The sequence below is a fragment of the Rhinatrema bivittatum genome, chromosome 7 (assembly GCF_901001135.1).
Source record: "Rhinatrema bivittatum chromosome 7, aRhiBiv1.1, whole genome shotgun sequence".
NCBI lineage: Eukaryota > Metazoa > Chordata > Amphibia > Gymnophiona > Rhinatrematidae > Rhinatrema > Rhinatrema bivittatum.
The window spans coordinates 185,363,926-185,388,715 of record NC_042621.1 but is presented as its reverse complement, the minus strand read 5'-3'; the positions used below and the strand labels follow the sequence as shown (position 1 = coordinate 185,388,715).

The 24,790-nt window shown below is 43.5% G+C and overlaps 1 protein-coding gene across 2 annotated transcripts in view; it reads right to left on the bottom strand.

Moving 5' to 3' along the window:
• Nucleotides 1–24,790, bottom strand: part of TMEM273 (transmembrane protein 273) — a 134,720-nt gene that overhangs the window by 69,169 nt on the left and 40,761 nt on the right. Inside the window, exon 2 of one of the 2 annotated variants that reach the window (XM_029610763.1) lies at nt 6,796–6,852. In XM_029610763.1, the coding sequence (XP_029466623.1) occupies nt 6,796–6,852 (57 nt within the window). The remainder of the gene's footprint in view (nt 1–6,795; nt 6,853–24,790) is intronic. The other variant, XM_029610764.1, reaches the window with a different exon arrangement.

The following is a 24,790-nucleotide window of genomic DNA, read 5'->3' as shown; positions in this document are numbered from 1 at the left end:
TTTCTTCTCCCAAGTTTCATTACAATTGATATAAAAAGTAAAAATTCACTATTCTAGAGCTTAGTGTAGACTGTAATAATTCTCCCATATGTTTCAATAGAAAACGAATGGAACTAATGAAACGAATAAATGGAAACAATTTACATATTGAAATTTATGAAACAAATTTGGGTCCTAACGATCCAAATGAAGGAACCAAAATTGTTTTTTTTGCTCTGTACAGCCCTATTTATTGTTCCCTAGCCCTTGGACATCCTTTACTGCCAGATGCAGAAAGTGTGCAATGCATTAGATCCCCTCACAATCCCCTTCTTCCACTGCCTTTCTCAATTTACTGTTTATGAAAAACAAAATACAGCAATGTTATGTGTTTCTGCCCTAGCTGAAAGCCCGCTATCATCCCTTTTATCATTGCTAAAATATGGGCTGAAGTGGGGCTCTGGTCCATCACCCGAGTTTGCAGCACTGTTTACCTATACCCTGCTGGTGCACCCCTCCTAGAGCTTCTGCACAACCCTGCCTCATCTGGATGCTGTTAGGAAGAGGTAGGCATTCCTGGCATTCTAACTGGCCACTTTAAATGTCACTAGGGAAATGGATGCATATCCCCTCCACCTTGGCCAGTTGTACCTGCATCTGGCATGATACTGATTGTACAAGGTGGGAATCATCCACCTACTAAATGTTGCATTGGATGGAACTTTATAACTTGGGGCTAAGATATTCTACAGCTGTTCAAATCTCATGTTCTCAACCACCTGCAGGGGTTGGTCATCTAGAACAACCATTTTACCAATGTACTATTTAACCACCTTCGATGCTGCCTACCTATTATCTCAGGATAATGATGTAGAACTCTCCCCCATCTGCTCCATGGTGGCTTATTGCTTATTGTCTGTCACCTCAGTGGGGGAAGGGGCTAAGGAGCTGGCTTTGGAGATGGCATTCCCATTCTCTTTGGCTTTTCTTTCTCCTGCTGCTGCTGTTTTGAGTAGAAGACTGGGTCCCCATACTAGTACTAGTTGCTTCCCCAAAACCAATGATAATGGGTAAAAAGGGAACGATTATTTACCCTTTCAAATACTAGGACTAGGGGACACTCCATGAAACTAACAACCAGAAGATTTAAAACAAATTGCACTAAGTATTTTTTCACTATCAAGCTATGAAATATTTTGCCAGAGGAAGTAGTCACAGCAACTAACTTAAGGGGGAGTTCAAAAGATTATTGGACAAATTCCTGAAGGAAAAGTTCATAAAAAGTTATTAACCAAGAAGACGGAAAAGCCAGTTCTTATCCCTGGGAGTGTGATACAAGAAAAGATCCACTATTGGGATTTGATGGGTACTTGTGACCCGAACTGACCACTATTGGAGACAGAATATTGGGCTCGATGGACCTTGGTCTGACCCAGTATGGCATTTCCTATGTTCTTAATGTGCAGAAAGGAAGCTATGTGATGAATTTTGGTAGTGCACAAAGGACTGCTGGCTCCCTTTTCCATGCTCGCAGATTTCTGTAACTTAAATACAGCAAAGCAAGATAGAAGTCCAACCTATTCTCACTACTGGGCTGGTGATTATCACAGTACCTTGCAAGGATGTGCATGAATTTGAAATGAAATAAGAAATGTTATTTCATTTCCTATTTTGTTTTATAATGTTTTCAAATCAAAACAATAGAAAAACCAATAAAAGTTTGTTGTGGTTTTTTTGTTGCTTTGATTTGAAAAAAAAAAAGTTTAAAAAACTATCACATCAGGCCTGGGGCTTGGCTAAGGTCATGGTGACCTGACCCGACATCCATACCAAGTCCCATGCAGAGGCCTCAGCCTAGGACAGAGCATGAAGTGGAGGTTTCAACATAGGCTTAGGCCCAGGCCCAATGCTAGAGATTCAACCTAGACCTGAGCCCAGGCTCAATGCTGTGGCCAGGTCCAGAAGCCACCATTAAAAAAGTTGCTGAGGTCAGAATCCTCCCTGTCTCCCACTTACTCTGCCCATGGGGGATTCTGATGATGCAGCTGGCTCAAGACCCGGTCCCATCACAGGCTTCGGCTAAGGCCCTGGCTTTACGCAGGGGTCTCGCCCAAAGGCTGGGTTCTGGTGTCAGGGCTTCAACATTAGCCTAAACCCAGTCCTGGAGCCATGGGAAAATGCTGCAGGAATCCTTTCCATCGTCTTTTTTTAAATGACATCTTCTACTTGGAAAACGCTCCTGAGTGCCTTTACTTCAGTGCCTTCCTCCTGAGCGGAAGGTGCCATTTTGATGCACGGCCATTAAAATGAATGGCCGTGCATTACAATATTACTCTCAGATAAGAAGAAAGGTGCTGGGTTGAAGTAATTCTGATGCATCCTCGAAGCGGATCCTCCAAGTAGATCTCTTCAGCCTGGTCCCAAGCATCTGGGCCTGGGCCAAGACCCACACAAAGGCCCAGGCAACAGGATCGTGCCTTTGTACTTGCCTACAGTGTCAGGCCAAGGCCTAGGCCTTGGTGTCAGAACCTGGCCTCCAGACCGAGACTTGACGTTGAGCCTTGCCTAGGCCAAGACCCCTGCAATGAGATCCTGCCTCTGAGCTGGGCTCCAGCATTGGGCTTGGACCTAGGCCGATGCCCCTTTGACAGGACTTGGCCTTCTGGCCTGGCCCTGGCATTGGGCCTGGGTTTTGGCCACAGCCTATACAGAGGATGAAGCCTTGGACTTGAAACCTGACTTCCAGGTCAGTGCGCGGTGTTGAGCCTGGGCCTAGGTCCCAGGAAGGGGATCTGGCTTTCAGGTGGAGTCCTGGTGTCAGGCCAGAGCCTTGGCCTAGTTCTAAGCTAGGTGTGAGCATTGGGCCTGGGGCTAAGCCGAGGCCTCAGTGTCAGGACCCAAACTCCGGCGCCAGGCCTCAGCCTAGGCAGAGAATCCAGCATCGGGTCCAAGCCTAGGCCAAGGCCCTGGTGCTGGGCCTGGACATGGCCTCATGAGAGGCCAAGACACCGGGCCTGGATCTAGACCTCAGTCCAGCTGATTCTATGGATCCCCCACATTTTGGGTAATTGGAGGCCAGAGAGGATACTAGACATGGCAATTTTTAGGGGATGGGAGAGATGGGGTGTACCAGGGGCTTGTGGAGGCCCCGTTTCATTTTTTTCCATTTTGTTTTAATATTTTTTTCATTTCTGCAAACCCCAGAAATGTAATCAACTTCAAATGAAATGAAAGCTGGGGGAACCACCCACCCCAAAAAATAAACAAAACCGAAATGAAATGTGTTTCCCTGCACATCCCTGATACCTAGTAGGTTTTCCTGAGAATATTTGTGCGCACAGAAATAATCATTCCAAGCAGGGTTGATTTATTCATGTACATTGTATAACTTACTTACAGCTTAGCTCACACCCTGCATACAGATGCTTACAAGTGTCATTTCAGTGTATACATCACAGATTTTCTCTAATGTCAGTAACTAGTGCAGTGTTTTTGCATACAGGATGTCTCTTCTGAACTTTGCTTAGCAACAACTGCTGATTATTGCCAACAAGGGAATGGAAAAAAAATGCCCCCCATCTGTCTGCCTATAAGTGAAATACACAGCAATGGTAGAATCATTATACTAGAAAACATACAATCTCCCCCTTCCTAAGGGGCCGTTGATGTTCAAACAAGCATTAATGGGCATTAAAATTGCCTCCTCTGGGAGGTGTCCTTAAAGTTTTGTGCATTAACATCAGCATTAATGTGCTAACGTTAACACAAGAGTATTAACACCAAAGTGACTTACATGTCATTAACATAAATCATTAGCATAAACTAATTAATAATAACAATGGACCATGTGATAATGTTGATAATGGCCCATCTTTGCTCACTTTAGTACATTGGCCTTTAATTCTTTACATAGGATCCAAAATCATATATAGGAAGCCTATGCTACCCAGTTCTGCAGATCAGAACTCTGCAATCAACTGATTGCTAAAGAGAAATCAGATTGACTTGGGATGCTATAGTATTTTACTGTATTTTTATAAATTTAATATTTTCTGTTCTTTTTTTTTAGTTTCTAACAGCTGATAAGCACATTAAATTGTTGGACCAAATCTGAGACATAAAGAACCAGAAAAGTGAATTTTCAAAACATTATGTGCATATTCTGTATTTTGTAAAAGTCCAAAATACCCGCATTTGTTCATTTGCACGTTCACATATAAGCATGTAAAAAACGGGTGCTCCAAGGGTGTTCTCAGGTGGAGCCAACAGTTATGCATGTAAGTTGCTGTTTTAAAGTGCAGTTACATGCGCACATTTTCCAATTTACTTACTAATTATCCTACTTGACATCTGCTAATTATCTGGTGTAAGTGATATTAAATGTGTTTATTGTGTAGTCCTGAGTGGGTGGGATGTCTGAGTGAATGGGGAGAGCTCAAGCTGTAGGAAAAGGAAGGACTCGAAAAGCTGCAGAAGGACTGGACATTGTGGATAAACTGATGGACTAATTGGTAGAACTGGTAATTTCATTGGTATGTTATAAAATATACCAATTTACCTATGTAAATTGTGACTTATGCAGGTAACAACACAAGAAGTTTCCATATTGGGTCAGACCGAAGGTCCATCAAGCCCAGCATCCTGTTTCCAACAGTGGCTAATCCAGATTACAAGTACCTGGCAAGTACCCAAATATTAAATAGATCCCATCCTACTACTGCTGTTAATAAGCAGTGGCTATTCCCTGTCAGCTTAATCAACAGTAGTTTATGAACTTCTCCAGAATCTTGACCAAACTTTCTTAAACCCAGTTACACTAACTGCCTTAACTACATCCTCTGCAATGAATTCCAGAGCTTAATTGTGTTTTGAGTGTAAAATAATTTTCTCTGATTTGTTTTAAATGTTCTACTTGCTAATGTCATGGAGTAATGTAAAGTAGGGTAAATCCTACTTTACTTTCACATATAAAATATATGCACGTATAGTTTTAAAATAAGTGGGTATGGTATGCTCGCTCAATGCATTGATATATGTGGCTTCACTGCATGCATTTGTGTGTAAGCCTACATATGCGCAAATGTTGCAGGGTAGATATATGCATAATTTATCAAACACGCATGTTACAAAATACTATAGTAATCTATTTGCTGCCGCAATCTCGCACATAAGCCACCGTGTGTAGTTGTTTGAAAGTTATTCTCTTTCAGGTCAATACAGTAAAGTGCGGCTGTGGTTACCCTGCTCCTAACCTGCTTTCTACTCACTTTTCGGCCGCGTTAGTCAAACCCGCGATACACTATCCCCTTTAACCCATTCTTTCCGCCTCTTTAAATCACCGGGTAACCCCTTCCACCCGCGGCATGTATATTAAATGTAAACGATCAAATTAGCTGATCCCTCCCATACAGTAACGCGCGCCCCGACTATCGCTTTTTTAACCTGCCGTTTTGCCGCGCATTTAACCTGCTAACTTACTGCCTACCCTTACCCCTGCGTTAGAGGCAGGGGTAAGTGTAGGCGGCAAACTTTTCCCCAGCCCCCGCTCACCTGCTCTGACCGCGTCCATGGGTGCTGATCTCCGGGGCAGCCCCAGTCCTCTCCCCTCCTCCCGAAGCAACGAAAGCGGAAAAAAGCGAAAAAGCGAAAAAAAAAGTAGCAATGAAGTGGACGGTTCTCCTATGCTCGGGATTGCCAGTCCTCTCTCCCCTCCTCCCGAAGCAAGGCACGTAAAGCAGCCTTGCTTCGGGAGGAGGGGAGAGAGGACTGGCAGTGTAAAGCAACGAAGTGACTTACTCTTCTTGCAGCCCCCCTCCGGAGATGGACATCGGCGGAGACGGACATCGGCGGAGATGGACCGCAGCTCCCCTGCCTCCCGGAGGCAGCTGCCGGCGAAGATGGATACCTGCACAGGTGAAAGCGGCCCCTGTGCGTGCAATTGGGCCGCTCAAGACGTGACGTCACATGCCGTGACGCCAAACGTCGTGATGTCACGCCATAAGTGGCCCAATTGCACGCACAAGGATTGAGGATTGCCAGTCCTCTCTCCCCTCCTCCCGAAGCAAGGCTGCTTTACGCGCCTTGCTTCGGGAGGAGGGGAGAGAGGACTGGCAATCCCGAGCATAGGAGAACCATCCACTTCCTGGTACCTGTCATTTCAAATGTCATTTGAAATGACATTTGAAATGACAGATACCAGTGTGTCCGTGAAGCGTTAGGCCATTTTACTGTATAGCGCTCTATACAGTAAAATGGGTTGCGCGGGCCTAACGCTTCACGGACGCTTCTTGGACGCAGCTTGCATTTGCAAGCTATTTAAATACAGTATCGAGCGGTAGGTGAGCCGGACTGTGCATGCAGCAACCGCGGGTGCGCCCGGCACTAACACAGCTCTTCCTACCGCTTCTTACTGTATCGGCCTGTTTATTTGTAAATTGCCTGGGATATTACTCAATTTCCCTTCATAGCTTTCCTTGTTTCAGGTATCACAGGGGCAGTCCTCTGGCCAAAGGACACAATCTGCAACTCCATTTGGTGCTCAGTAGAAACACCGTTTTATTTGGCACAATTCTGGGCCTTCACATACCCCTCCTCCTTAGCACTCAATCCCTGGCTTGCTCAGAGAAGTTGGAATCAGAATAAAATCTAGATTGTTTTCCATCATGCCAGTCCATTAAAACAATTTTCTTACTTAAAACTGTCTAGTTTGAAATGATATGATTAACTCTGAGTTTACATTAAAATGTTTTCCTGCTGCTAAGTGCTATGTGATTAATTGCAGGTTCACGCTAAAAGGATGTCTTCATATCTACTCACCAATCTCCTCTTCCTCATTTGCTTCAGTAGCAGAACCATCTGCCCTCAGGAAATCTGCTAAAGAAATAAGAGTTTCACCTTCTAATTAAAATGTTTTGGTGTCAGACATGAAACTAACCCATATAAAGTAAATTAGAAATCCCCAACCTCTTTAATGCTAGAACATTGCTTATTTTAAATCACTGAATGTAGCATATTTATGGACTACTGTAATTTATAGAAGCAAAGAAGACTTCATTGAGGATTTACTCTGTTGCCAATACCACAAAACTGAGTTATTGTTACATTTTATATATCTCTATAAATTTATCTATATTACTACTACTACTATTATATTTATAATGCTGCCAGACATAAGCAGCGCTATACAGATACAATAGAGGTCAATATTCAAAGCATGATCAGCACTCGATAGCTGGATAAGTCATTTGTCCGGCTATCTTTTAGCTGGCCAATTTGAGGGTGATCATTGGGAGAATCTAGGCAGTGCTGCGTATCCTGTTAACTTAAATGGATAAATAGCGATATTCATTCTTATCCGGTTAAGTTAATTGGATAAGTTAGATCAGCCATAGAGTGATCTAATTTAGTTGGATTTAACTTATCTGGCTAAGTGCACCTTGATTGTAGATATTCATCAGCCGCATAGCCAAGCGGCTGAATATCCTTGTAACTTAGCCAGATAAGTGTTATCCATCTAACAGCTCGATACAGTAAGGCCGCGGTAAAAACAGTGCGGCAGTGTCAGGCGCACCCTTCCTCCCCGCACGCACAGTTCTCTTCACTAACTCCCCGATACTCTCTTCTAATCGCATGCAAATGCATGCCGCGGCTTTAAAGCGTTAGGGAAAGGTTATGCCCGCGTAACCCATTTTACTGTATAGGCGCTTAATACAGCACCTATACAGTAACCTGGGTGCGCTGGTACCTGTCATTTCAAATGTCATTTCAAATGGCATTTGAAATGACAGGCACCAGGAAGTGTAAAAAACACGAAAAGTCGGGAGAGGAGAAAAAGCAGAGCCGAGCCAAGCAAAGCGAAAGCGTGCAGCAAGCCGGCGAAATAGACCTGCGAGCAGAGGCAATAGCAGCGGTTCGGTAAGCCTGGCACCCTCCTTGATGTAGTACGTCCCGGATGCCCCCCCCTCCCCAGCGCGCCCGCCACTACCCCTTTCATTAGCTGCATCCACTGCGACCCGGCAGTCCCGTGAGGCCCTGCGAGCAGAGGCAATAGCAGCGGTTCGGTAAGCCTGGCACCCTCCTTGATGTAGTACGTCCCGGATGCCCCCCCCTCCCCAGCGCGCCCGCCACTACCCCTTTCATCAGCTGCATCCACTGCGACCCGGCAGTCCCGTGAGGCCCTGCGAGCAGAGGCAATAGCAGCGGTTCGGTAAGCCTGGCACCCTCCTTGATGTAGTACGTCCCGGATGCCCCCCCCCCCTCCCCAGCGCGCCCGCCACTACCCCTTTCATCAGCTGCATCCACTGCGACCCGGCAGTCCCGTGAGGCCTACAAAAAAAAAAAAAATCCCCGGCTCCCGCGCCCCCGCACTGGCCCGCCGACTCTGTCTAGATCCCAAAAGTAAGTCGCAAAAGTAACTTACTTTTCTGAAGCCATCACGATCGTAGCTCAAGACGAAGATGGCCGCCTGCACGGGGGAAAGCGTGCAATTGGCCGCTGAAGACGTGACGTCACATCTCGTGACGCCAAACGTCGTGACGTCACGTCTTCAGCTGCCAATTGCACGCTTTCCCCGTGCAGGCGGCCATCTTCGTCCGGAGGAGCTAAGATCGTGTTCCTGATGGCTTCAGAAAAGTAAGTTACTTTGCGACTTACTTTTGGGATCTTGACAGATCCCAAAAGTAAGTCGCTTTTGGAAAAAAACAAAATTGTCGCTTTAAGGCTGGAGAAATTATTTTATGCATTGTGTGATGTCGCTTTTTGAAAAAAAAAAATTGATTTTGTTTTTTTTTGCTTTTCGCCGCCGCCTACCCACCCGATCGGGAGGAGGGGGTTAGAGTCGGCGGGCCAGTGCGGGGGCGCGGGAGCCGGGGATTTTTTTTTTTTTTTGTAGGCCTCACGGGACTGCCGGGTCGCAGTGGTAGCATGGCGCTGTGAGGGGGGCGAAAGGGTATATACCCATGAACGGATTTGAGTGGGAGCGCTCTGTGAAGCGGGACATGCCCGTGAGGGGCATAATGGGTGGATGCAGCTGATGAAAGGGGTAGTGGCGGGCGCGCTGGGGAGGGGGGGGCATCCGGGACGTACTACATCAAGGAGGGTGCCAGGCTTATTGTTTTATTGTGTTTGAGTATCTTAAGCGGTGTCGATGGATTTGTTACTAGACTCACAGTCCTAACTCCTTCTAGGGGGAGGCGGTAAAGTAGCAGGTTAAGGCCGCGGCAAAACAGCGGGTTACTGAGGAGATAGTATCAGCGCCCGTTACAGTATCGGAGGGGAATAGCTAATTCCTTCATTATACAGCTTTTTCGTTCATTTACATGCTGGGTGCGGAAAGGGTTATGTGTCTATTTTACAAAGCGCTAAGGACGCGTGAAACTGGAGACTGTATCGCTGGATGGCCTTACTCGTCTGTATTGTGCGCTCCGAGCACGTTACAGACGGGCAATCTTCGACCGGACGATACTGTATCGAGCTGGCCAGGGTTTAAATATCTACCTCATAATCTCTATATCTTTATCTTTATCTATCCATAAATCTATAGATAGATCAATGTCTAGAGATATAAAGGTAGATATAACAATGGCATATGCTCCTATGTATCCACATTTATATTCTGAGCAGTTTAGATTTGAAAGGCAGTTTAGAAAATATCTAAATTAAATATTCATGGCCCTATTTTCAAAAATATTTTCCTATGGGCAAAGGTGTAGGAAGCTGTGAGTAAGACAGGCCCCTGCCCTGGTCTGGTGCCTGGCTGGGGTGGGCACCATGCATACACCACTGTCAATAACGAAGTGGAAACAATTTCTAGCACAGCTGCAGAAGCAGTCATGTCTTCAGAGGGGAACCGGCCTGCTGCATCAATCAAAGGAATCATATCCTGCCCTCTCCCACCCCTCCCCCAGCTGCAACATCATAGGACTGAAGGGCTCCATTGCACCTGACTGCTTGGGGAGCTATTCATCCCTGCGATGGTCTTGCCTATGAGCACATCATTTTTTAAATCTGGATTGAAAGGCTTTAAATTAATGAGCTATTAGAAAAAGGGACATGTTTCCAATTTTCTTATATTTTTTTAGAAGGGAATTTTCCAAGATTTGCATGGCGTTTGGGCACATAAAAGTAGCATATCCTTGCATAAGTAGTATCTATGCATGTTTATATTTTATGAATTGGGTTTCTGATTTTTGGTTAAAACCAAATATCCCTGATTAAAAAAACAAACAAACCCTGATGGGAGTACAAGCCCTGTGAGAACAGGGCTTGTACTCCCATCAGGCTGGGCAGGAAGCCCAAGTCCTGCCGGCCCAAAAAAGAGAATCATGGGAGATATGAGCAGGGAAGGGCAGGGGAGTAAATTGGGGGGGGGGGGGGGGAATGCTTGCCACCGGTCCTCCAGCCATACAGCCTCTAACCACAAATATGCAATGGGGTGGGGAGGGGAGTGAAGAGTCATATACGCACACCTTGCCACGTCCTCCAGCCACACAGACATATACCAAAATGGTCGGTGGTCTTCGTTCTAAAGCATACGAGGATAGATTTAAAAATCTAAACATGTATACCCTAGAGTAAAGGCAAGATAAGGGAGATAAGACAGAGAGATTCAAATATCTCAAAAAGTTTCCTTGCCTAGGAGGTGAGCCTTTTTCAATTGAAAGGAGGCTCTAGAACAAGGAGTAATGAGATGAGGTTGAAAGGGGCAGACTGAAGAGTAATCTTAGGAAATATTTCTTTACAGAGAGGGTGGTAAATGTGAAAAGTCTTCCAGTGGAAGTGGGAGAAGCAAAAACAGTATCTGAATTCAAGAAAGCATGGGAAAAATACTGGGGATCTCTAAGGAAGTGATGAGAATTATAATGCTAAATTAATTGGATGGATAGGCAGACTGGATGTGTCATATGTTTTTTTCCGCCATCAAGTTTCTATGTATCTATGTTTAGGTGGATTCAATTTATTAAGATTAGAGGTCCCCTGCGTTTATCCCATGCTTTCTTGAATTCAGATACTGTTTTTGCTTGCTGCACAGTGAATGGCCCCATCTGCTGGGTTGAATGCGCTGGAGTTAATTAACTCTGACGCTAACACTGCATCAGTTTTTGGCAGCTAGCACTATAGGGGGCCAAGTATTCTGGAGTGGCCATCTTGATTTCTAATTTTTTTACACACGAAGTACTCTTTCAGCTTTCAGACTCAGGTGGTAGATTCTTATTGCTCAAAATTAGAGTGGGCAGAGATATACTCACACTTGTCAATTTATACTCTCCTAATTCTGACCAATCCACATTTCTGGAAGTGCTGGATACTATTTTGCTCTCCCATATGGAAGGGCTTTTAATCCTGGGTGTTGACTTTAACCTAACTAAAAACCTTACTTCAGATAACTCACACCAGTTGCCACCGTCCATACAAGGGAAGAGGAAAGAGCTTTGCTCATTAATATCTCAGTGGAGTCTACTTGATATCTGAAGACAGAGATACCCTAAGTCTCAAGTATATACCTTTATTTCATTATCCCACAGGTTTTATTCCCATATCGATTATTTCCTTATTAACAAACTGTTGCAAAATCGAGTAGCAGGGGTTGATATAGGGAATATTACCTGGTCCATCCATACACCTGTGTGGCTGGATATTTCTTTTCAGGATTTGGATTGTGGTCAATGATTTTAGCGTCTTAATGAAAGCTTGTTAAAAGATGACTCATTTGCTGATTCTTCAGAGGGGCAAATATTAGAGTATGCTCATATTTCCACGTCTAAGGATGTGATTTTCGATTGTTCTAAAGCAGCAGCGAGAGGGCTTTTGATTTCTCAGGTTGCCCATTGCAAAAGGCAACGGAATTTAAATGGTCTCAGCTACTAAATGAGATAACACAGTTATTGCGAGAGTGTATATACAGACCCAATCCAAGTCCCTATTTCGCAGATTATCTCTGGTTAGATCAGAATTATTACAGTCACTAGATGATGCAAAGTTGATCCATAGGAGAGAATTAACTAAGCAGGAATATTTTGAAGGGGGAAATAAAGCTGGCTGATATTTATCAAGGTACCTAACATATCCAGAGCTCTATTGCCAAAATTATGGTTACTAAATATGCAGAAATTCAGAACTGCTTTAAGCACAAAGGCAGCCATTACTGATGCTGACATAGACATATATATTAATCCATTTCACTTTCTTGCCTCACCCCTGAACAACAGAGTTTTTTGGATGATCCAATCAGCACGGTCAAGGTTTTACAGATAATTAAGAACCTGATAGCGGGCAAATTACCAGGTTTGGATGGGCTGTCTAGTGGTTATTATATGTGCTTCTCCCATATCTTGGTTGCTCCTTTGACTGACATGTTCAATTCTCTCTGGGAGGTGGGGGGGGGGGTTCTCTTGCAATAAATTTTAATGTGGCTGGCATTTCTGTTATTGTAAAGCCTGGCAGGGATCCCACCTGGCAGGGATCCCACCCTCTGAGGGTGGGATCCTTGCCAGGGATTAATCTGGACCTCAAGATTTTAGCTAGGGTCATAGCCAAACATCTGAAAGAGATTTTACCTCAGCTAGTGCACCATGATCAAGTAGGCTTCATTCCCAGTCAGTCAGCGACAGATAATGTTCACAAAATTGTTAACTTGTTATGGCGGGTCTGTAAAGAACATATCCCTACCATTTTAATTTTACTGTCTGTTGATGCAGAGAAAGCATTTGACATGATGCACTGGTTTCTCCTATTCAAGAAACTACAGAAAATGCAGCTTAGTCCTTTTTCTCTCCACTGGATTGAGAAGCTATATGATTCTCCAAAAGCTTGAGTGAAGGTTAATGGTGGTTATGGGGATTGCTTTGCCATAGGCTGAGGTACACGGCGGGGTTGCCCATTCCTGTTCGTTCTTTTTTTGGAACCTTTTACTATAAGAGTTAGACTTTCAGCCCAGTTTAAGGGAGTCAGTTTGGGTGACTTGCGATTTAAGCTATCTTTATTTGCTGCTGATATTCATTTCACCCTCACTGATCCCTGCTAAGGATGAAATGAGATGTTTCAATGCAGTTTCTGGATTTAAAGTTAATTTTGACAAATCCAAAATTTTGAACGTTAATGTGGATGAGTCTACGGCTTCAAGACTCCGACAGCAATTCCCCTTTTGGCAGGCTAAAACTCTTTGAAATATTTAGGGGCTCATATGGGCTCTAATGTGACTAATTTGCCCACTCTGAATTATGCCCCATCAATGCAGGCTGTGAACAAGGATATGGAAAAGTGGAATATGGAGCAGTTCTCCTGGTTAGGTCACATAGCCATTGTTAAAATGAATATCTTATCCAGATGTCTTTATTTGTTTTTAACTCTCCCTATCTACTTATCTGCTGCAATTCTGTGATAATGGCAGAAGAAGATTTTTTATTTTATATGGAAAAGGCATCCACCTAGGATCTCTCAGACCATATTGTTTCAGCCCAAGAAGAGGGGTGGTGTGGGGTTTCCAAAATTATCATGGTACTATGCTGCCTCACAGCGAGCACTCCTTGATTTTCATAGGTCCTATGCTGTAAAGCAATGGATTCCACTTAACAGAAGATGTTAGGGGCAATGCCTCTCTCTGCTCTCCCATGGCAGCCCTGCCACACTTGGCGCCCTTTGCAATGTTATCCCATGGTTTTACATACAACTATGCAAGTATGGTCCCAGTGGAAACTCAAATTGGTTGGCCCTAGTATTTACTTTTATCTTTCACATCTTTTTTATAATGTAACTTTTCCCACGAGTTTACCTTACAAAGCATTTGGGGACTGGAAAGTGCATGGAGTTACACATGTGGATCATTTCTTCCATCATGGTGAGCTCATGCAAGCTTGTGACATTACTGCTAAATATTCCATGGAGAAGTTGAAATTTTTGGAATATGCCCAAATTAGGCATTTTCTTCTGTCACAACAGAAAGCTTTGACCTTGCGGAAAGATAAATCGCTGCTAGACAATTATTGTGATCAGGTTGATAAGATAAGGGGTTTGGCCTCCAAGGTTTACTGTCTCTTTAGTAGTTGCGTACCTGATACATTTTCACATATACATGCATGGGAGTTGGATTTGGAGAACAGCTTAAGTGTCGAAGATTGGGAATCCATATTTTCTTGTCCTAGTAAATGCTCTATTTCCACCAGCCTTCAGGAGAATTGTTATAAATTGTTGCTTCGCTAGCATTTGACTCCTGTTAAGTTACATCGCATATATCCATCTGTGAACGACTTATGCTGGAGAAATTGTAGTTCCATTGGCACTTATATCCATGATTGGTAGCATTGCAAGGTGATTTCACCCTTTTGGTGACAATTTGCGGGACTGAATATCCAATTTACTGGGCGGGGGGAATGTATATGATGCTCGTAATATATTACAAGCAACCTGGTGTGAGGTTGCTTTATCTTGGAAGCTCAGTGAGGCACCCTCTTTTAAGGCTGTGACACGCCATCTGTCCACCCATTATCATTTGGCCTACTTAACAGCTTTCCACCTACCATTTTTTCAAAAGACTTGGGATCCCTTTGTTCAATGGAGGCTATCTCAGGGATTGGATATCTCATGATAAGTCCTGTTCAGGCTTTCTTACTAGAGGGAATAGACTCTGGTTTTTTATTTATTTTATTTTATTTGCTGTGCTCATGGTGTACTCTTTTGATTGTGATTTATTTAGGCTGTTCTGTGTAATGTTTACATGTTTCTTTTTATTTATTTTTTAAATTTACCAACATTTGATCTCAGTCGAGATATCACACCAGTTTACATTCAGGTATTGTAGGTATTTCTCTATCCCCGGAGGGCTTACAATCTAAGTTTTTGTACCTGAGGCAATGGAGGGTAAAGTGACTTGCTCAAGGTCATAAGGAGCAACAGCAGGACTTGAACCCTGCTCTCCTGGTTCATAGTCCACAGCTCTAACCACTAGGCTATTCCTCCTTTTTCAGTATATGCAGTACTATTTCTGTTTATGTTCATTGGGGAGAGTGGGTTTGGGAACTTTACTGAGATTTCTGGATGTATGTTTGTGCTTTTGTTATTGTACTAGGTCTATGTACGCAAAATTACTAATTACAAAAAAAACCCCATATTTCACTAACAATACATTTACATGGAAAATGTAATCAACCTCCCCCCCCCCCCCCCCCCCCCACATTTTAATACTTCCTCCTGATTTGAGTTTATCTAGCTATATTAGGCTACATAGCAACTTTATGAAACAAAACATTCCTTTTATGAAAATACATTCTTTACAAATATTCTCTGTGAGAAGCCACCAGCAGGTTAACTATTAATGTAGAATATGTAATTTCTTAATCCGCAGACTTTTCAAGAAAAGCAGTCAAATGAGACAAATCCAATGTGGACTGCTCAGGCTCTACTTTCTCACCCAGCTTTTATAAGGTGGCATATAATATATTCTTGAAACTGGAGGTTGGTCTAGATAGGCAGACTAAATAGGCCATATTGTCCTTTTTTGCATCATCATGTTTCTTTGTTTCCAATCAAAGCAAAAAGAGAGCAAGTAAGCAGGACTGCAAACAGGGATTCTGCATTTGGAAGAAGAAGATACATTTTATAGCAAAGTGGCTTGCTAGTTTTATTTGCCAAACAGCTGATTAAGAAGATAGGAACTTTAGTAGGTCTTTCTTATTTCTTTCAACAGCTACCAAGAGCTCCTAATAGTAATGTATTGGGGGTGCTACCAGCCTAATTAACAAGAATTTCCAGGCATATTTTGATATGGTATCTATACAAATTACATCTTATGAACTCCAGAAGGAAACTCTTTAGCACAATTCAAGTATTGAGGAGAGTCCCAGCAGTAAATTTGAGAGACTGAGAACATATTCAACATATCCGGGTTTATAAGTGAGGTTCATTCTTGTCATGTGTGTGTAAAACAAACCAAGGCAAAAGCTGTCACCACTGTTACTATTTCTTCGTCTGTACAAATGGATATCCTAATCCACAGGGAGGAACCAGTTAATTGTGAAAGATATCTTCCAGTTGACTCCCTCAGAAAACAGGAGGAAGAAGTGAGACAGAATCTGGGACATTAAGAACTACATTGATGAAATGCTTATTTAGGCATGAAAGAAAGACTAAAGCAGAGGAGAAGGTGAAACTGAATTACAAGATGACAAGAGAACCAAGATTACCATAGCTATTAGGTTTTACACTCTGTCACAACCTACTGACAGTTTTCTAGAAAAGACTGCTCAGAGCCAGCCACTTGCAATAAAACAACTTTATTCCAGACAACCATGTTCACTTTCTAATTATAACCTTCAGTTCCTTTCCTGAGATACCAGGATTTCCCAGTAAAATACTTTGGTCAATAGCTATAGGCCAGCCCAATTTCTTAGGACCATATAGAATCTACTTCCCAACTATACCTTTTTGTAAATTCAAAATACTTAACCATAGGCCACAGGCATCTCTGATTCTGGGCCTGGGAGAGCTCTTTCTCTCTCTCGGCTCCCAAACTGATTCTCCTTCTCACTGTCTGAAAGGCAGCATTCTCTCTGGTTTAATAGACAAGCTGATTTTGTAATTAGTCTCAGCTGTGTCTCTCAATTAGTAACACATCTTTCCCTGGCTGTTACATTTATTCTAATTAATTCTCTGCCAATGATCTCTAAACTACATTTCCCAATAGCCCTGCACTTCCTGTTTCTTCGGGCTTTACAATTTCTTAGTTTAATTTTATTAAATCAAATCTTTAAAGTAACTTCAATTTTTATTTTTAAAATTGTTTCTTCTCCTAAACGCTTCGGACCATTCATAACACTTTACGGTTAAAAAAGTTTATAGACCTCACTTGTATATTTACCGCTCTGAGTCATTTTTAATCATCGGTCCACTAGAGTCATTCAGTCATTCAGGGAAGGACCATTTTTCATTTAAAAAAAAAAAAAAAAGGAAAAAGAGAAATCTGTTTCCATATATACCTAAAAAAATGACTCTAGTGGACCGATGATTAAAAATGACTCCGAGCAGTAAATATATAAGTGAAATGTATAAACCGTTTAAACCGTGGAGTGTTTTGAATGGCCCAAAGCATTTAGGAGAAGAAACAATTTTTTTTTTTAATTTAATCTTTATTAGTTTTAAACATAACTTACAAAGCATCCACTTTGACATGAAATATGGTTAAGAACAAAGGAAACCAAAAAATTAAGGAAATTCCATTTTTACAATTACATATAGTAATTTATACATCTTACATTATTATTCTTAACCCTTTAGACCCCTAATAGTGGGAGGTGGAGTACATGCAAATTAAAGGGGATTACAAGCAATATATAACTTTATAGGAAAAAGGCAACCATGAAACCGGTTTTCCTTATATAGATGATATTAACTACTGCCTAATGCAGTGATGTTTTCTTTGCTTCAATAAAGCTTCTGAGTTGCTCAGGTTGGAAAAAAATATAATTATTGCTTTCAAACTTGACAATACATTTGCAGGGGAACCTTAAATAAAATGAGGCTCCCACTGCAAGTACTTCTTGTTTTAAGGCGAGAAAATTTTTCCTTTTAGCTTGAGTTGATTTCGTTAAATCTGGGAATATTCTCACATTTGAACCCAGAAACACAGCTTTGATTTTTTTGAAGTATGCACGCATGATTATTCCCAGATCATTTTCATTGAAACAGGAAATTAAAAGAGTAGATCTTTCTACAACTTCATATGTAGATGTTTCTAAGAATGCAGTTAAATTTTCTAACGCATTAGGAGGCACTTGTGTCTGCTGGCTACCTCGAATTGGTAGAAAGAATACTTTTTCCAGGGGTGGAGTCTGCTCAGGGGGAATTTCCAATACTTCGAAGAAATATCTTTTAATTGTCATCCTGGGAATTTCTCCAGCCACCCTGGGAAAGTTAAGTAGCCTCAGATTCAAATGTCTCAATTTATTCTCTATATTTTCAATTTTCCTATTCATACCATTACAGTCTTGTATGATCATTGCCTGCACTTGTTTAATTTGATTAATCTCAGTCTCTATATTTTGAATTTTCCCATCAGTTTCTAATTTATATCCTTGAAAGTTCTTATTCAATGTTTCCATTTGTGAAGAAATGGTGTTTATTTTCCCTGAGGTAATCTCAAGAGCCTTTACTGTAGCAAGCAATAGATTCCATAATGAATCTAGAGTCACTACCTCCGGTCTTTGCATGGCCAAAACCACTTCGGGGGGAAGAGGGCAAATCACAGACTGCTCACCTTCTCCATTAGTCTGGTCTCTTCCTCTCTCCAGAACTGAATCTCCGTAATGGCTCTCTCCGTTGTCCATGGAGGATTGCGCCGGTACTTCCATCGCCACCGCCCCCTCAGATCGGCTAGGCTGCTCACCCACTTCGGGGCTCAGCCCCAATCGCGGCGTTGAGGTTCCGCGTGCTGCCGGAGGCAGTCTATCATCCAGAGGACTTAGGAAAACTGCTTCCGAGGTCGGGTCACATTCCCCTTCCTGTGACCTGACAGCCGGACCTCCTAACTCCAATGTTGCCGGTTTCTCGACGCATTGTTTGATAGTCCTCTGTCCGGAGGGAAGTGCAGGTATCGAGGGGTAATTCCTGGTTTTCCCCTTACGCTTTGGTGGCATATTATTGGAAATATTTCAATAAAAAAAGAGAAAACGCCGGCACAGGTATGAACAGCGCGTCTGTCTATGGCGCCATCTTGGCTCCACCCCCCACTCGGCGAAAGTTCAGAAGAAACAATTTTAAAAATAAAAATTGAAGTTACTTTAAAGATTTAATTTAATAAAGTTAAACTGATGCATTGAATTTATAAACACTTGATATAACGTGTTTTCCACAGAATTAATTTCTTGTTGATCAGAGGACAATTTACAAATTTATTGTTGGTACTTTATAATTTCTTAGCCAGCTCTTGTTTACTTTTTCTTTCCATCTTGATTCAGTGTTTCCCCAGACCTTCCTCTTGAGTTCCCTATGCCTTCTCTTGTAGAGTACCTAACAATCTTGTCACTCCAGGCTGCTCTTGCCTGTGTAAAGCCAATTTACCTTATGCTGAAGAACCAGTATGCAACCCTGGAAGTAGAAGAAAAAAACTATCCCAGGAAGAAAAGTCAGAACTTGTAAATCTCAGAGCTGCTAGATTAGCAACCACTGTACCAAGGAAGCATTGGATAGTGGTGGTTGATGAATCCCTTTAGATGGGCATGGAGCCATCCATCTGCTGATCAGATATGTTGTCCCAGAATGCCAATATCCATGACAGTATGGAGAGATTACTAAGAACCATCTTACTACTATTATTTGATGCTGCTCATCCACATTGACATGCATGATACTGCTAGATATTAAACAACATGAATAAAAAGTAATGTCATGGCTCTTAGAAAGAGGATCAAGTAGATAATTGCACATGTAATATTCTTTCTCAGTCCTTCAAGGAAAGGATAATGTCCTTTCTCAGTACAGCTTATAGGTTAATCAAGACCAACAAACAAGGCAAAAGAGACTTTGGCTATTTCATTTATTAAGAAAATAATAAAAATCAGTAAAGTTGTAATAGGGATAATCAGGAGTTAAGATTTTAAAACAGCCTGAAAAAGGTGGGTTTCAGATTGATTTTCAATAAGACAAGAGAGAGAACAGGATGTATCAACTCAGGAAGCATACTCCAAGCATATGATGCAACCAGGTGAAAAGCTCAGAGTTGGGAATTGGTAGTAGAGGAGAAGGGCATAGATAAGAGTTGCTTACTTGATTAATGGAGATCATGGGGTAGGATGTAGGGATAAATAAGAGAGAAGAGTTACTAAGAAGCTGCAGAGTAAAGGCTCTTGCAGGTGAATAAGAGGAGCTTGAATTGTATGTAGAAAAGGATAGGAAGTCTATGTAGTGACTTGAGAAGAGGGATGATATGGGTACAGTGACTTTAGCTACAGATAAGTCACACAGCTAAATTTTGGATAGATTGTAGTAGAGAGAGAAGGTTCACTTGGAGACCGGTGAAGAACAGGTTGGAATGGTCTAAGCGGGAGGTGATAAGAGAGTAGATAAGGGTTCTGGAAGTGTATTTAGAAAGGATGCTATAGAGAAAGAAACAATGTTTTAGCAGAGTTTTGGTTATGTATAGAGTAGTCAAAGATGACCCCCAATTTTACAGGCTGAGGGGACTGGGAGGATTACAGTATTAACCACAGAAATAGGGGAATTGAGCTTAGAGGTGGCAAGATAAGAAGCTCTGTCTTGGCCATGTTAAGGTGGCAGTGGCACATTCAGACATTAATGTTAGACAAGCAGGCTGAGATTTGGGACTGGATTCCTCCTGAAATTTCTAGTGTAGAGAGTTACATCTGGGAATCATTATCATAAAGATGGTATTGAAAGCCAGGAGCAAAGATCAGAGCACTAAGGGATTAGAATACAGAGAAGAGAAGAGAAAAGGAACCAGTACAGAGAACTGAGGTACACCAATTGATAGTGGGATGGCAATAGAGAATGATCCACCAGAAGACACACAAAAATTGCGAAGAAGAGAACCAAGACAGGACAGAATCTGAAATCCAAGTGAGGATAGAATATCAAGTAGGTGGTGATCAACAGTGCAAAAGCAGATAAGTCAAGAAGAATAAGGATTAAGAAAAGGCCTTTGGTTTCAGCCAAAAGCAGATCATTGTAGGCTTTGGCAAAGACTGTATCTGGGGAACATAGAGGACAAAAACTATACTAAAGTGGATTGAGAATGGCTTGAGATGAAGGAAAGTCAAAATAGCAGTTGGGAACAACATATTCAAGTAGTTTGGAAGCAAAAGCGAGATAGGAGATGGGATGATAGTTAGCAGGGCAGTTAGGCTCCATTGAAGGTTTTTTGAAGAGTGGTGTGATCACAGCATGTTTGAAGGCATGGGGACAGTATCAGTGGAAAGTGATAGATTGCGGATGTGAGATGGAAGAGATGTCTGCAGGGGAAACAGAAAGGAACAAGTAATGAGTTAGAGGAGGAAGAGAGGAGATCAGAAGTTTACTCCATTGTGATTTCAGAAAAGGAGGAGAGGATGGAAGGGGCCAGGGGAAGAGAAGATTAATGAAGTAGGGGACAGAGAAGTAGAAGTGACCTGGTTAAGAACTCAAGACTAATTTTGTGAATCTTGTCATAGAAGTAGTCAGCCATAGTCTGGTCAGAAAGTGAAGGGGACTTGGGAGATGAAGGAAGTTTGAGGATGGAATTGAATTTTGCAAAGAGAAGGCAAGGGTTGAATGCAAGAAAGTTTGTCAGATATTTGATAACTTTCCAATAAAACATCCTATCCCACATCCTCATGCAGTCACCACCTTCAGGAATCTCCAGGCTTTCGATCATTGAATATTCTCCACTTCTGTCTCATCTCTTCTCTCCTCCACTACATTTTCTAAGTCAGTTGATAAGACAGTTTCTTCTTATAACACAATTCTCTCCTCTGTGTTAGACACTCTTGCCCCCACCCCTTACTCATCTTGTGCCAAACCCCAACCTTGACTCACGTCTAGAATTTGCTTCCTGTGTTCCTGTACTTGCTCTGCAGAACAACTCTGGCTAAAATTCCATGCCCTTGCCGACGTCATATATTTCAAATTCATGCTGACCTCCTTCCAATCTACTACTGAACTTGCCATGCAAGACTATTATTGTATATCCAAAGGGTTGAACTCAGGATTAATCTAAGGAACTATTTCTTTATGGAAAATGTGCTGGATGGATAGAAAAGCCAGTGGAGGTGGTAGAGACAAGTACTATGTTAGAATTCAATACAACATGGGACAAGAACAAAGGATCTTTGAGGGAGAAGTGTTGCGATCCCAGGCCCCGGGATCCCCACTCACCATGCGGCCCGCCTCGGCCACGGGAGCTCCTCTCCGGTCATCCAGGCCCGAGACGCGGCCTATCAAAGTGTTCTCCCTTTGTTCTTCGACTCCAGCTTCAGCTTCCATCCCTGGTTTTTGCATTCGACATCTGTTGTGACCGTCGCTGCCCGTCGTCTCCACTACACCTACCTTACCTCTTTGACGACTCCCTCTTTGCTTGATGGAAGATTGGCTGCCGCGGCGTCATCTTGCCGACCTCCTCCGGTGTCCCCGGACCGGCTAGACGCTGCACTCTGCCATGTTTCCCAGAAGCCTAAGGGCACGCGGCGCAGCCCCGACTCAAGTACCAGCAGTGGCGTGAACCTCAGGGGCGTCCCCCTGAGATGACATAATTCTCACCAGATACTTAAGGTCTCTGAATTTGCTAACTAATCGAGTTAGCAAAGAAAGGAAAGGTTCCTAGCTTCCTCCAGGTATTGCTGCGGATGGGATTCGCTCTCCACATACCTTGCTACTCTGCCTCCTCGGACTTTACCAGAGGTACCTGCTCCTCGGGGGCCTCGCTCTCTCTCTTGTTTTTCAGGTTGCAGTCTGGAACCGGTACTTGCTCCTCGAGGGCCCACGTTCCCGGACTTGCTACTGAATACCACTTCTGCCAGGAAGTCTTCACTGCCTACACCAGTGAGTTACCATCTCTCTCTCAGAGTGTTCCCTGGAACCAGGTACTCGCTCCTCGAGGGCCTAATTCATTCCAGCTCCTGGGCTGCTTCTAAGAGACTATTGTGTGAGTGTTACCATCAAGTTTCTGTTCCTGAACTCTGCATACCCTGCCTACTCACTATATTCAGTTTCTCTACAGCTCAGTTCCAGGATCGCTGTTCCAGTATCTGAGGGTCTACAGCCCAGCTGGGCACTTCCTGCTCACTACTGCCACCTCTGGTGGTTCAATATACTGTTTAATAAAAGAACTAGTGTGTGTCTGTCTCCAAACTCTGAGCCTGACCGGTGGTCCCTCTCAGGATCTTTCCCCCGGGGGCGTGGTCATTTGCCACCGGTCCAAGGATCCACCCACAACTATCTCAAACACTAACAACATCTGACTTCTGGCTCCCAACCTTGGCTTGTTCTGGACTTCGGCTTCGTCTCTCTCCACTGCTGCAGGTACTTCTTCTTCACCCTCCTGGAGGTTTCTCCTAAACCCCAGCGGCTTGGGTCCTCATGGGCTCCTCCCAGGGGGATCGCAGGATTCCAAGGGTGAAGTCTCTCTTGACCTCCTGGCCGCCATCTCATCGTCAGATACCTTGGCAGGCTGCTCTTCTGATCCTTGGTCGCATAGGATCCACCTAAGACTAAGAGGCCCGGGTCCCTACGGGCTCCTCCTGGGGGGACCTCGGGCTTCCAGTGGTGAAGCCCTCTTCGAAGTCTCTCCTCAGCGCCACCTCCCAGCTGTGATGCCCAGTGTGGGGTTCCACAGCACTACACCTGCCATCTCAGCCGGCCCAAGGGTCCACGATCCTAACAAGAAGAAAGGACAACAAATGTGGATGGGCAGACTGGATGTGTCTTATCTGCCATTATGTTCTTCTTTCAATGTAGCCTTTCTGTTCAGAAAGATTAATGCCAAAAACTTTAATTAATCTAAAGTCAGTTTCAGGTCTGAAAAGTGTTATGTTGTGGTATTACAAGGCTGCTGTATGGAACTTCCTTCTAGGATGAATTCATTTTGAGATTTTTGAATCTCGAAATGAATTTCTAAATGTGTGAAAGCTGTCAATACCAATGCCAACTATACATATTGTTTTTCAAAATTATCCATTTTTAATTTACAATAATAAATATCACAGGGTGTACTGGGGTGCAATGAAACCTAAAGATCTAAAATGTGAAATACCACAAAGCCTATCCAGTGTTGCCTTTTTCTTTTCCTGCTTCAGTACTGCAAATCCTACTTGATCTCTGACGTTCCCCATAATTGTACAGATTTATCTGTGTTCACAAGCATTGTAGAGTCTGTTACCTGATATATCCATGTATCCGTTACTGTGCCATAAAAATTAAACTCTCTCTTTCATAAAGTAATAAATATATGTTCCTCTGTTGCTGTATGATTCCTGCCCGCGGAGCTACTCTCCACGAGCAGGCCTCGCCACCCACCTGATGTTGCTAGCGCAGTCGGGTGCCCCAACCCCGTTTCATGCGGCCCAGAGGCCGCAGCGGTTCCTGCCCTGCTCTGCAGGACTGGCCCTGCCGAGCAGCCATCTCCACCGACGCCCACGTCGGGTCCCTCACGGCAGGACTGCCGCCGACGCCATCTTGCCACGGCCCTGAGCCGCTGTCGAGACCCGTGGCCTGGAGTCCATGCTGTTCGCCTCCTCTTCGCAGCCTGGAGCTACCCTGGGTATCCTCTGCGGCAGGGAGCCGCAACGTCACCTTCGGGGTCCTCACCAGACAGCAGGAGGCCATCCTGAAGCCTGCCTGCCTGTTACCTCTGTCTCTGCAGCGAAGTCCAGGAGAGCGCCGCTGTCCGTGGTCCTGCTTCTTCTCTTCAGCCTTCCTTAGGCGCTGGCGCACGCCTCTTCACTGTATTTAAAGGGTCAGCCTCAGGAAGTGTTGCTGGCTCCACCTCATGATGACTTCCTGCTCCAGCCCTATAAAAGGGATTCTTCATCAGTCTCTCAACGCCTTCGGATTGAGTCTCACAGTCATCTGTGTTCCTTCATCGATCCAGGTCCTCCATGATCTCCTTGCTTTGATGGCTTCATGTTCAGTGTCTTCATGTTCTTTGTCCTCAGTCCTGATGTCGCCTTCGGATCGGGTTCCACAGTTGCCTGTGTCTTCAGACTGGTCCAGGTCCTCCATGGTCTCCGTGCTTTGATGGCTTTGTGTTCAGTGTCTTCATGTTCCTTGTTTCCACTCCTGGTGTTGCTCGGATCCGGATGTCCGTGTCGTCAGCTGTTTCCATGTTCCTGATGCT